Source organism: Lithobates pipiens, unplaced genomic scaffold (assembly GCF_037356315.1).
Source record: "Lithobates pipiens isolate NorthernLeopardFrog02 unplaced genomic scaffold, aLitPip1_a1.2 Scaffold_8, whole genome shotgun sequence".
NCBI classification, from domain to species: Eukaryota; Metazoa; Chordata; class Amphibia; order Anura; family Ranidae; genus Lithobates; species Lithobates pipiens.
The window spans coordinates 611,457,125-611,470,457 of record NW_027507903.1 but is presented as its reverse complement, the minus strand read 5'-3'; the positions used below and the strand labels follow the sequence as shown (position 1 = coordinate 611,470,457).

Sequence of the window (13,333 nt, the reverse complement as noted above, 5' to 3'; positions counted from 1 at the left end):
TTCGCAGGTTCTGGTGCGAACCGACCGGGGGGTGTTCGGCTCATCCCTAGTCATGATCAATCCAAGCTTCATTCCTGGTCAGTGCACTACTGGGGACTAGTACTGAAAATACAATTTGTTGGAAAGAAGAAGAGTAACATCTTAGATTTCAAGACCTAAGTGTAAATTATCAGCCTTCTGACCCCTTCCATAGCAACAGTGAGCAAGTGATGGAGGAGGTGGTCTGGTAATCATTAGAATCATATAATAGTAGTAGTCATAATTATAATAATAATAATAATAATAATAATAAGTATATTTTATATGATTACCATATTTGTGTTTAACACGCACCCATATTTAAGAGGGACATTTTAGGGAAAAAAACTTTAAATAAACCACTTTGAAGCAAAATAATGGTCAGTGAGCATCAATGCAGCCTGATTAGTGCCCATCTGCAGCTTCAGTGAAGCCTGATCTGTGCCCATCTGCAGCCTGATCTGTGCCCATCTGCAGCCTGATCTGTGTCCATCTGCAGCCTGATCTATGCCCATCTGCAGCCTGATCTGCAGCCTGATCTGTGCCCATCTGCAGCCTGATCTGCAGCCTGATCTGTGCTCATCTGCATCCTGATCTGTGCCCATCTGCAGCCTGATCTGCAGGCTGATTTGTGCCCATCTGCAACCTGATCTGCAGCATGATCTGTGTCCACCTGCAGCCTGATCTGCAGCCTTATCTGTGCACATCTGCAGCCTGATCTGTGCCCATCTGCAGCCTGATCTGTGCCCACCTGCAGCCTGATCTGTGCCCATCTCCCCCATAAATGCAGCTTGCCATCTCTCATCTCTCACAGGAAATCACTGAGCTGTCATCTCCTGTTTACTCGGCTCTCAGTCAGCATTCACATACACAGTCCCACCTCCGCCATCGGCATTGGACCAGCTCCTGTGATAGACAGAACACTGGTCCAATGCCGGAGGTGGAGGCGGGACTGTGTGTGTGACATGAGAGCCAAGTGGAGAGGAGATGACGGCTCGTGAATTCTGGCCCCACTCGTCCCCCTCCTTCCCCTCCGAGGTACGCTGCCGGCGTATAACACTCACCTGCAATTTTCCCCCTATTTTCAGGAGAAAAAAGTGTGTGTTATATGCCGATAAATGCGGTATATCATTTTTATTGTCCTGCACATAAAACATACTTCTGTAAACTCTAGTATTTTTTTCAGAACTACTGATCTCAGCTGTTTTATCGGTTTATAGCCGATGAGTGACTCTATACAGCCTGAGGAAGATTACATTAGGCTTACAGGTTAATGCTAAAGCTAGCTAGAACCCTGAGGAAGACTGCATTAGGCATACAGGGTTAAAGAATATGTAAACCCAACATTTCATATTCCTAAACTGTGCATGCTATAGCATGTACTTGTATGAGAAAGTCTCCTGTTCTGTTTGCATTGCTTCCATTGTGTGAAATCCATGTTGTTCCTTCCAGTCCCCCCTTTTCCTATTAAAAACTGACCACGCTAGGCATGAGAGCACAGCATGGTCAGTTATCTAGCTGTGCTGGGAACTTAGTCCACTATCCTCCAATAATCAGACTTGTCCTGACCATTCCTTCCCATTTTAATACTTTTATTTTTGTGACTTAAGTTATTTTAGAATTTACCTTATGGCCAAAGTTTTTTTTTTTTTTTTTTACATAATATGGAAGAATTTGAACTGTCCCCAGTACAGGAAAAGAAAAAAAGAATTATGAGAGTAACAGTAATCAAAACAGGGGTCTTGATTAAAAATGTCTGGAGGTCCAGTCAGAATAATGTTCTTTTGGCAGAGGTCCGAATTCCATGTTTGCATTAGAACACATCACAGCCCACCCCCGTACATTAGTGTCTTTAGCCTAACCTTCACATCATAACCCCCTTTACACCACAGCCCCCTCTTTACATCAGTATCCTCAGCCCCCCTTTACACCACAGCCCCCTCTTTACATCAGTATCCTCAGCCCCCCTTTACACCACAGCCCCCTCTTTACATCAGTATCCTCAGCCCCCCTTTACATCACAACCCCTCTTAAAATCACAGCCCCCCCCCCCCCATACATTAGTGTCTTTAGCCTAACCTTCACATCATAGCCCCCTTTACACCAAAGCCCCCTCTTTACATCAGTATCCTCAGCCCCCCCCTTTACACCACAGCCCCCTCTTTACATCAGTATCCTCAGCCCCCCTTTACATCACAATCCCTCTTAACATCACAGCCCCCCCCCCCGTACATTAGTGTCTTTAGCCTAACCTTCACATCATAGCCCCCTTTACACCAAAGCCCCCTCTTTACATCAGTATCCTCAGCCCCCCCCTTTACACCACAGTCCCGTCTTTACATCAGTATCCTCAGCCCCCCCTTTACACCACAACCCCTCTTAACATCAGAGTTCCCCCTTTGCATTACTGTCTCCTCAGTGGCGGCTTGTGATAAAAAAAAATTGGGGGGCACAAACAAAGCCCTCTAGGTCCTTACCAGCAAACAAAGCCTCCAGCTTGGGCTGTCAAGGCTCCCCTGATACCCAGGGATGGCTTCCATGTTTCTAATCTTCAACCTGATTGGCTGGGACTAGAAGCCAGACCCCGCAAGTGACGAGATGGCAAATTTAGATTTGTTAAAATCAAAAGTGGGAGGGTTCGGGGCGCAGAGGACAACATAAAACAAGCCAATTAGAGCCTCAGGCTCTAATAATGTGCTTGTTAAAAATTGGCAGACCTAATAGACTTCTATTAGTCCGATGCCCCGCACAGTGCTCTGCACACACATAGAACAAGTTATTTTTAAGTAAATTATAATATGTCTAACATTTTTTTAAATTTAAGATGTTAAAAGATGTTCGTCATATTATCATTTATTTAAAAATAAACCATTCCATGATTAGGTTTCCTATTGGACAAAACTTTGGAGGGGGGGGTGGCGCCCCTGCGTCCCTTATGGGCCGCTCACCACTGCTCCCTGGTCCCCCTTTACATTGCGGTGCACTTCACATTACAGTGCCCTTTTACAGCACAGTGACCCTTACATCACAGTGGTGCCCCTTAGGTACAATGCCCCTTTATAACACAGTTCCTCTTTATGTCACAGTGCCCCTTACATCAAAGTGGTACACCTCCACGTCACAGTAGTACCTCTCCACATCGCACTGCCCCTCCACATCACAGTGCTCCTTTCAATGTAAGCCTCCTTGCGCTTCCTATTGTCATGGTTATCCAGTAATCTTTCTCTGTCAGCTTACCTCTCCTCCATGTGTTCAGAAAAAGAGGCCAGCCACTCTCACCTGGCTGTTTTTATAACCTCTCTAAGCATGGATCCACCCCAGGCCCCATCAGGGAGCCCTATATTAAAGTGGAAGTAGACTCTCTTATCATTTTCATCCACGGAAGCTGCCATCTTTGCATCTGTTTAATCTTCAGTTGCCACGGTGCTGAACATGTGATCCGTTTCGACACCAGCCACTGACTGGTTTGACAGTTTGGTTGAGAGCACAGCCAATGTGCAGTTAGCATTCCCGGCATGCCATTTTTTGAAACTGTTTAAATCGATGGGTTTACTTCCACTTTAACCTGTGCACTGCAATACAGCGGTGCTGATCAACCATTGTGTATTCATTGTGTGTTTGGCTACCTGTTTCCTGCTTGCCGTGTGCTCTTCGTTTGTCTCTGTTACTAACCTTTGGCATGTGTTTTCTGTTGTTCCTGCCTGCTAGTCGCCCTGACCTCTGCCTTATCCCTTAACTATCCTTGTTGTTCCAGCCTGCTGCTTCCTTCTCCTGTAGTCTACTGTGAGTGTGAGCTGTGAGACCCTAGAGTAAGGTGGGACATATTTGTTTTTACTAGTAATGACAGCAATCAGTGACTCATAGCGGGACTGCGATATTGCAGTGGACAAATAGGAAACTTGAGATGCCAACTTCTGAAAGATACTGACTTCACCAAATCTCCCACGGTATCCATAAATTATGGCCCACAAAACCTGACCCACTCGCTATCGTGGAATATGAGCTTTGGTGTGGACAAGCTATGGAGCGGGGGGGGGGGGGGGGGGTTATCGTGATCTATCTGGCATTTGCTACAGTAGACTCAAGGTCCCCCTTCATGCTTGAATAGGAGAAAGACCTTGGACAAACCTGGAGCTTAACAGATTGGCAAAAGGCATCTGACTCAGCCTCCCAGGGATCTTGAATATAGCGCTAGTAGAGGCAAACCTGAAAGTTCTAATAAGATGGTATCTTGTGCCGTTGAGACTAGCCAAAATATACCTGTTATCCTCTCCACTGTGCTTCCAAAATTGCGGACACACAGGTTCAATGCTGCATGTTTGGTGGGAATGCCCCGAAATCAGAGGTTTATGGAACAAAATCTTCCACATACTCTGGAAAATTACGGGTATTCCCACACAGCAGTCTCCCAAAATAGCGCTACTCAATTTCCCAATCCCAGGGGCCCCCAAACTGCTTCAATGTCTTGTTATGTCTTACTAATGCCACGTACACACGTCTGGTTTTCCCGTCGGAATAAACTCTGAAGGTTTTTCCGACGGAGTTCCGCTGAAAATGTCTTGCCTACACACGATCACACCAAAGTCCGACCGTCTAGAACACGTATGACAGGACTAGGAAAAGGAAGTTCAACAGCCAGTAGCCAATAGCTGTTGTCTCGTACTTTCTTCAGAGAATGCGCCATTTTTGGTCCGTCGGAACAGCATACAGACGAGCGGTTTTCCCGATAGGAAATGGTTCCGTTGGAAATATTTAAAACATGTTCTATTTCTAGGTCCATCAGAATTTTCGAGAAAAAAAAAAAGTCAGATGAGGCATACACACGATCTGAATATCCGATGAAAATACTTTTTCTGTCGGACATTTCACTCGTGTGTACGCGGCATTAGTGACACTTTTGACACTTTGTGGGAACCAGTGACACTAATACAGTGTTCAGTGCTAAAAATATGCACTGTCCCTGTACTAATGACACTGGCTGGGAAGGGGATAACATCTAGGGCAGGGGTAGGGAAACTTTTTGGCTGAGAGAGCCATGAACGCCACATATTTTATGTAAGACCAACACTTTTAAAGTACAATAAGTCTCTGAATTAAACAATCAGGTGTTCTTTATTAAGAGATAAATCACAGAACAAAGAAATACGGCTAAGTTTCCAAACATGACATGACCTCTGAATTATTTTTAATAATGTTGTTATGCTGTTGCTAACCAATGATGAAAAAAGTACTTCTTACCGTTAATGCGACTTCTGGTGCTGCATGGTTTTGCTGATGGCTTTGTAGTCTGGTTTATACGTGGTGAGGTTAAGCTTCATGCAGGCGTTGAGACTTCCATCCGTTAAACGTGATCGTAGGTTGGTCTTAATGTTCTTTTTTTTTAATCGACTAATTTCGACTAATTATAACTGTAATGTTGTCATCTCCCCCACTGTAATATCTACATCTCCCTCACTGTAATATCCACATCTCCCCCCACTGTAATATCCACGTCGTTTCCCCCACTGTAATATCCACATCGTCTCCCCCACTGTAATATCCACGCCATCTCCCCCACTGTAATATCTACGCCATCTCCCCCACTGTAATATCTACGCCATCTCCCCCACTGTAATATCCACGTTGACTCCCCCACTGTATTATCGTCATCTCCCCCACTGTAATATCTACGCCATCTCCCCCACTGTAATATCCACGTCATCTCCCCCACTGTAATATCCACATTGACTCCCCCACTGTATTATCGTCATCTCCCCCACTGTAATATCCACGTCATCTCCCCCACTGTAATAGCCACAGCATCTCCCCCACTGTAATATCCACGTCGTCTTCCCCACTGTAATATCCACGTCGTCTTCCCCACTGTAATATCCTTGTTGTCTCCCCCACTGTATTATCGTCATCTCCCCCACTGTAATATCCACGTCGTCTCCCACACTGTAATATCCACGTCGTCTCCCTCACTGTAATAGCCACGTCATCTCCCTCACTGTAATAGCCACGCCCCCCCCCCCCCACTGTAATATCCACGTCATCTCCCCCACTGTAATATCCACGTCGTCTCCCCCACTGTAATATCCACGACGTCTCCCCCACTGTAATATCCACGTCGTCTCCCCCACTGTAATATCCACGTCGTCTCCCCCACTGTAATATCCACGTCGTCTCCCCCACTGTATTATCGCCATCTCCCCCACTGTAATATCCACGTCGTCTCCCCCACTGTAATAGCCACGTCATCTCCCCCACTGTAATATCCACGTCCCCCCCACTGTAATATCCACGTCCCCCCCACTGTAATATCCACATCATCTCCCACACTGTAATATCCACGTCGTCTCCCCCACTGTAATATCCACGTCATCTCCCTCATTGTAATAGCCATGTCATCTCCCCCACTGTAATATCCACGTCATCTCCTCCACTGTAATATCCACGGCATCTCCCCCACTGTAATATCCACTTTGACTCCCCCACTGTATTATCGTCATCTCCCCCACTGTATTATCGTCATCTCCCCCACTGTAATATCCACGTCGTCTCCCCCACTGTAATATCCATGTTGTCTCCCTCACTGTAATAGCCACGTCATCTCCCCCACTGTAATATCCACGTCCCCCCCCACTGTAATATCCACGTCATCTCCCCCACTGTAATATCCACGTCGTCTCCCCCACTGTAATATCCACGTCATCTCCCCCACTGTAATATCCACGTCGTCTCCCCACTGTAATATCCACGTCGTCTCCCCCACTGTAATATCCACATCGTCTCCCCCACTGTAATATCCACGTCGTATCCCCCACTGTATTATCGTCGTCTCCCCCACTGTAATATCCACGTCGTCTCCCCCACTGTAATATCCACGTCGTCTCCACCACTGTAATATCCACGCCGTCTATCTCACTGTAATAGCCACGTCATCTCCCACACTGTAATATCCACGTCGTCTCCCCCACTGTAATATCCACGTCATCTCCCTCACTGTAATAGCCACGTCGTCTCCCCCACTGTAATATCCACATTGTCTCCCCACTGTAATATCCATGTTGTCTCCCCCACTGTAATATCCACGTTGTCTCCCCCACTGTAATCTCCACGTAGTCTCCCCCACTGTAATATCCATGTCATCTTCCCCACTGTAATATCCATGCCCCCCCCCACTGTAATATCCACGTCCCCCCACTGTAATATCCACGTCCCCCTCCCCACTGTAATATCCACGTCAACTACCCCACTGTAATATCCATGTCTCCCCCCCACTGTAATATCCACGTCTCCCCCCCCACTGTAATATCCACGTCATCTCCCCCACTGTAATATCCATGTCATCTCCCCCACTGTAATATCCACGTCGTCTCCCCCACTGTAATATCCTTGTTGTCTTCCCCACTGTATTATCGTCATCTCCCCCACTGTAATATCCACGTCGTCTCCCTCACTGTAATAGCCACGTCATCTCCCTCACTGTAATAGCCACATCGTCTCGCCCACTGTAATCTCCACGTCATCTCCCCCATTGTAATATCCACGCCCCCCCCCACTGTAATATCCACATCTCCCCCACTGTAATCTCCACGTCATCTCCCCCACTGTAATATCCACGTCTCCCCCCCACTGTAATATCCACGTCATCTCCCCTACTGTAATATCCACGTCGTCTCGCCCACTGTAATATCCACGTCGTATCCCCCACTGTATTATCATCATCTCCCCCACTGTAATATCCATGTCGTCTCGCCAAATGTGATATCCATGTCGTCTCCCCCACTATAATATCCATGTCGTCTCCCCCACTGTATTATCCACGTCATCTCCCCCACTGTAATATCCATGTCTCCGCCACTGTAATATCTATGTCATCTCCCCCACTGTAATATCCACGTCGTCTCCCCCCTGTAATATCCATGTCTCCCCCCACTGTAATATCCATGTCTCCCCCACTGTAATATCTATTGTCATCTCCCCCACTGTAATATGCACATCTCCCACACTGTAATATTTCTGACTCTGCTTGCTTATCACTAGCAGGCAGATCCCGGAGCAGATGAGGCGGGTGGTGATGATGATGTCAGCGCTCACCTAGGCCGCCGCCGGGTGTACCAAGATGGCCGTGGTTCCGGAGCTAGGCCAAAGCCGCGGCCTTTCCTATGGGCTCAATCCGCGGATCATGTGGTGTGCCGATCCACGGATTGAGCCTATAGGAAAGGCCGCGAATTGCGAGAGCCAGATGTAGCCATCAAAAGAGCCACATAAGGGAAGACATGGATCCCTGTACCTGCTTTTCAGGAACACAGGATCAATGTCTTCCACACTGACAGAATGGCAAACTGCCTTGTTTACATAGGCAGACCACTAGACGAGTCTGCCAGATCCGCTGATTGGCTGTGATACCCAGAAATGCAGGATCACTTATATAAGTGATCCTGCACAGTGCAACTGCCCTGTAACAGTAAATCTGCTATCAGGTGATCGGCAGCTGGTTAAGATCATCAGCATTATGATAACTCACAGGCAGCGGGTACTCTATCATGGCTCTGGCTGACTCTGTCACAGTGTGTCACATAACATGGCTAGTGGGTGCTGATTTTGTTAAGTTCTGACTAATAAGTGCCTGCTGCCTGTTAGTTCTGATACCATCCATTATGCCAGAGAGACAGACACAGTGCAATGTAGTCTATTCACAGACACCCCCAAAGCACACCTGTGTTGAAGCCTTGAAGGCACTGGCAGCCCCAAGATTGGATCTGCTCATCAGATGAGCTCAGCTGCCTCTCTCTGCCCGTCGCCTCCGCCGGCCTCACAGCCTCTCAGGTCTCATTTTCTGGGCCCTGGCTACTACTGGGTGGGGAGCGGAGGAAAATGACTCTGCTGGGGAAGGCAAGGAGATAATCAGGCAGGCAGCTGGCTGGGATTTGAGCCAAGGCAGAAGAACATGTGAGCGGAGCTGAATGGGCATGTGCCGGAAACTGAAGAAATAGTCCATCCGCTCTGACCAGCACATCATCATCAGAAAGGGACACAGATAAAGGAAAAAATACACCCCCTAAGCTAGTAGGAGTGGGGGTGTGTAATTCAGATTTTATTTTTTATTCTTCACTGACTGTCTTTGAAAATTGCTCCAGCTCCTGTTGAAGTCAAATCCGGGGACAAAACCGGGGACAGACTTTGTCCAGGGACAGTGTCCTCAATCCGGGGACTGTCCCCTGAAACCGGGGACATCTGGTCACCCTACCCTAGAGCAGAGCAGTCTATTCTCACCATTGGTGAACACCTTCTGGCTCTTAGACTCTGCACCCTGGGGAATCTGTGCTCTAGCTCCCAGTGGGATCTGTGTTAGTGATCCAGTAGACCTGCTTCCTGAACCTCTCTGGGTACTATCCTTAGCAGTCAGTCCCAGAGTCCACTACCTTAGCGGTGCAGTTCTGACTCCTATGGAGTACAACTGTCACCTAGGCTGACCACATTTCCAAACTGCCATTCAGGGACAGCCCCCCCCCCCTCCCCCACCCGCACCCAGGCCTGCCCAAAAAAAGATTTTTTTTATACTTTTGTTTGCCAATTTTTGGAAAAAAAAATGCAAACAGTGGTAACCACTCCTGTAAGCCGCATCTTTGGAGCAGTGAAGGAGCGGGTGTATACACCGCTCTTAAACCGCTCCTTCCCATTGATCTGAATGAGAACCACCAGCAAAGCGCCACTGCGGCGGCGCTTTGCAGGTCATTTTAAGCCTTTTTCGGCCACTAGCGGGGGTTAAAACCACCCCACTAGCGGCCAAATAGCGCCACTAAAACAACGGTAAAGCGGCGCTAAAAATAGTGCCGCTTTAGCGCCGATGCCCAGGGCGGCACAGTGTGAAAGGGGTCTGATACCAAGCTGGTCACACTATTTGAAATAGATAGCCAGACTTTCTGCCACACAGAAACACATATGTAAAAAAAAAAGGAAATAAAATAAATAGAAAAAAAAACAGGAAATTTTATTGTTACGAACATACAGTATCAGATTCTAAAAGGAACATTGTTAAAAGCAATATATGATTCATTGCAAGCATGCATATTCTCATGGAATAGTTTTACTGAGTGAGTAGTGTACAAACCTGGAAGTTTGGCTGACGGGTTGTGGCCCTTGTGGGTGGGAGGAGGCTCAGGAGGAGAGAAGTCAGGCTGTTGGCTGCTGGACTGGCAATAAGCTGCATGCAGCGGGAGTAGTCAGCTCTGGCACTGGCACTGGACAGTGGCACGGGCTGCCGTGGGGGGATCCTGGATTACCAGCAGCATGGACTAGAGTCAGGAGGAGGAGATACAGAAAATGCTCATCTGCTCTCTCCCTCTCTCTGCTGCGGCTGGAGGCGGAGAAGAGGAGGTGGGTAGACTCGGAGGCGCGCTGCTCAGCTCAGGGATAGCTCTGGATAGCCTAGATCAGCCGACGTCACTGGTTGCTAGACGCGAGGAGGGGCCGCCCTAGCAACCAGTTTGTTCGACTGCTTCGGCAATGTTTATCAGGGTGGTGGACTGGCGGTATGTTTTTTTTTCATTCCAGGGCACTGTATTGTCCCGGAATGAAGGTGCCCGGGACCAGGGACACAAATATGCATTAAGGGACAATCCCGGGCAATCCGGGACACCCTACTGTCACCTGGTCTCACGTGACCTGACACCTGACACTGAGTCTCTTGCCCCCAGCCACCGATGTCATCCTCACAGCAGGCAGTGCTGGAGGAGCTGCAGAACGGAATAGCCACCCAACTTAATATGTTAATAAGTGGGTGATTACCTGATTGTTAATTTGTTCATTTAAAAAGACTCCCATTCTTCATCCCAGTCTCCAGCACCTCCTGCCCCCGACCTGCTGTGAAGATGACAAGATGACAGTGGCGACCGGGCAGGAGACTCAGGAGAGCTCACACAGCTGAAAAGTGGCAGCCACGGTCCAGACAGGACTGTGACTAGGTCTGGGTCCGCACTGTGGTCCACCATTTAAAGATGCATGATCTATTTTAAAGGAACAGAAACCTGTCTTCAGGTTTACCAAAAACATGTAGTACAAGGGCCCGCCTGATTGCATACAAACTAAAACTCCTAAGGTTTGGCCTCATATTATATGGTTTTGGTAAATCTGAAGGAAAATCTCAGCAGAAAAACTGATAGTGTGTATGGGGCTTTACTAAAGGAGCATAGAAGAAAACTGAAAGGTCTAGCTTAGTACCACTAGTACTAAGAAGGAGGTGGGTGGGGGGTTCAATAAAACACAGAAAAATAGATGTATTGCCTGGCTTTAAATAATTTACTCTATACTTTTCATTTAGATACCCCAACAGGGTGAACATTTGGTATATGCTACTATCAACCACTCGTCGTCTTCTACACTGAAAAAGACAGAGAGCTCTCCGGATCCCGATACAGAGGTTCTCTATGCAGATGTGAAAAAGAAGTGAAAAAAAAGAACTGGACTGGGGATTTGTCGTGTTGCTGAACTCTAGGGTCTTTTTTTATATCTTTCCAAAAGGCTTTCTAGGGAGGAAGTCCCCGTCTCCTCTACTCCATTTTACCAATAAAGAAAAAAAGAAAAAACAGGATGAGCATGCAGCATTGTTTGCAGTCCCACTTAGCTCTTAACAGTTCTAAACATATGAAAGTGAATCCGTATTTTGCCTATGGTATAACGCTTTGCCCTGACTTTCTATGAAAGTCAAAACTCCTGCAGAGCTACGTACTCTAAAGTTTTTAAAAGGATTTTCAAAATGATATCTGGGGACAAACCAACTTTTACCCACCCACCATCCAAAAACGATACCCCCATTTGTAGCCATACCCATAAAAGCATGCCCCAATTTTTGTTCAGAAACATTTGAACAGAGACTTTTGGAAAAAGAGGCATAGACAAACAGATTTCAAATAAGAAGCACCAATATAATATACAGTGGCGTGAAAAAGTGTTTGCCCCCCTCCTCATTTCCTGTTCCTTTGCATGTTTGTCACACTTAAGTGTTTCGGAACATCAAACCAATTTAAACAATAGTCAAGGACAACACAAGTAAACACAAAATGCAATTTGTAAATGAAGGTGTTTATTATTAAAGGTGAAAAAAAATCCAAACCATCATGGCCCTGTGTGAAAAAGTGATTGCCCTCTAAACCTAATAACTGGTTGGGCCACCCTTAGCAGCAACAACTGCAACCAAGCGTTTGCGATAACGTGCAATGAGGCTTTTACAGCGTCCTGGAGGAATTTTGGCCCACTCATCTTTGCTGAATTGTCCTAATTCAGTTACATTAGAGGGTTTTCGAGCATGAACGGCCTTTTTAAGGTCATACCACAACATCTCAATAGGATTCAGGTCAGGACTTTGGCTAGGCCACTCCAAAGTCTTCATTTTGTTTTTCTTCAGCCATTCGGTGGTGGACTTGCTGGTGTGTTTAGGATCATTGTCCTGCTGCAGAACCCAAGTTCGTTTCAGCTTGAGTACACGAACAGATGGTCGGACATTCTCCTTCAGGATCTCTTGGTAAACAGCAGAATTCATAGTTCCTTTTATCACGGCAAGTCTTCCAGGTCCTGAAGCAGCAAAACAGCCCCAGACCATCACACTACCACCACCATATTTTACTGTTGGTATAATGTTCTTTTTATGAAATGCAGTGTTCCTTCTACGCCAAATATACTTGGACACACACCTTCCAAAGAGTTCCACTTTTGTTTCATCGGTCCACAGAATGTTGTCCCAAAAGTCTTGGGGATCATCAAGATGTGTTGTGGAGAAATTGAGACGAGCTTTGATGTTCTTTTTGCTCAGCAGTGGTTTTCTCCTTGGAACTCTGCCATGCAGGCCATTTTTGCCCAGTCTTTTCCTGATGGTGGAGGCATGAACGCTGACCTTAACTGAGGCAAGTGAGGCCTGTAGTTCCTTGGACGTTGTTGTGGGGTCTTTTGTGACCTCTTGGATGAGTCGTCGCTGCGCTCTTGGGGTAATTTTGGGTGGCCAGCCACTCCTGGGAAGGTTCACCACTGTTCCATGTCTTCGCCATTTGTGGATAATGGCTCTCACTGTGGTTCGCTGGATTCCCAAAGCTTTGGAAATGGCTTTATAACCCTTTCCAGACTGATAGATCTCAATTACTTTCTTTCTCAATTGTTCCTGAATTTCTTTGGGTCTCGGCATGATGTGTAGCTTTTAAGGATCTTCTGGTGGACCTTACTGTGTCAAGCAGCTCCTATTTAAGTGATGCCTTGATTGTGACCAGGTGTGGCAATAATCAGGCCTGGGTGTGGCTAGAGAAATTGAACTCAGGTGTGGACAACCACAGTTATAGTA

At 46.9% G+C, this 13,333-nt stretch overlaps 1 protein-coding gene across 1 annotated transcript in view; it reads left to right on the top strand.

Annotated features, from left to right (window-relative positions):
- Window positions 1-11,932, top strand: part of LOC143961376 (uncharacterized) — a 50,015-nt gene extending 38,083 nt beyond the window's left edge. Inside the window, exon 8 of the mRNA XM_077470642.1 lies at window positions 11,327-11,932. Coding sequence (XP_077326768.1) covers window positions 11,327-11,455 — 129 coding nt within the window. The 3' untranslated portion in view covers window positions 11,456-11,932. The remainder of the gene's footprint in view (window positions 1-11,326) is intronic.
- Window positions 11,933-13,333: the final 1,401 nt, after the last annotated feature.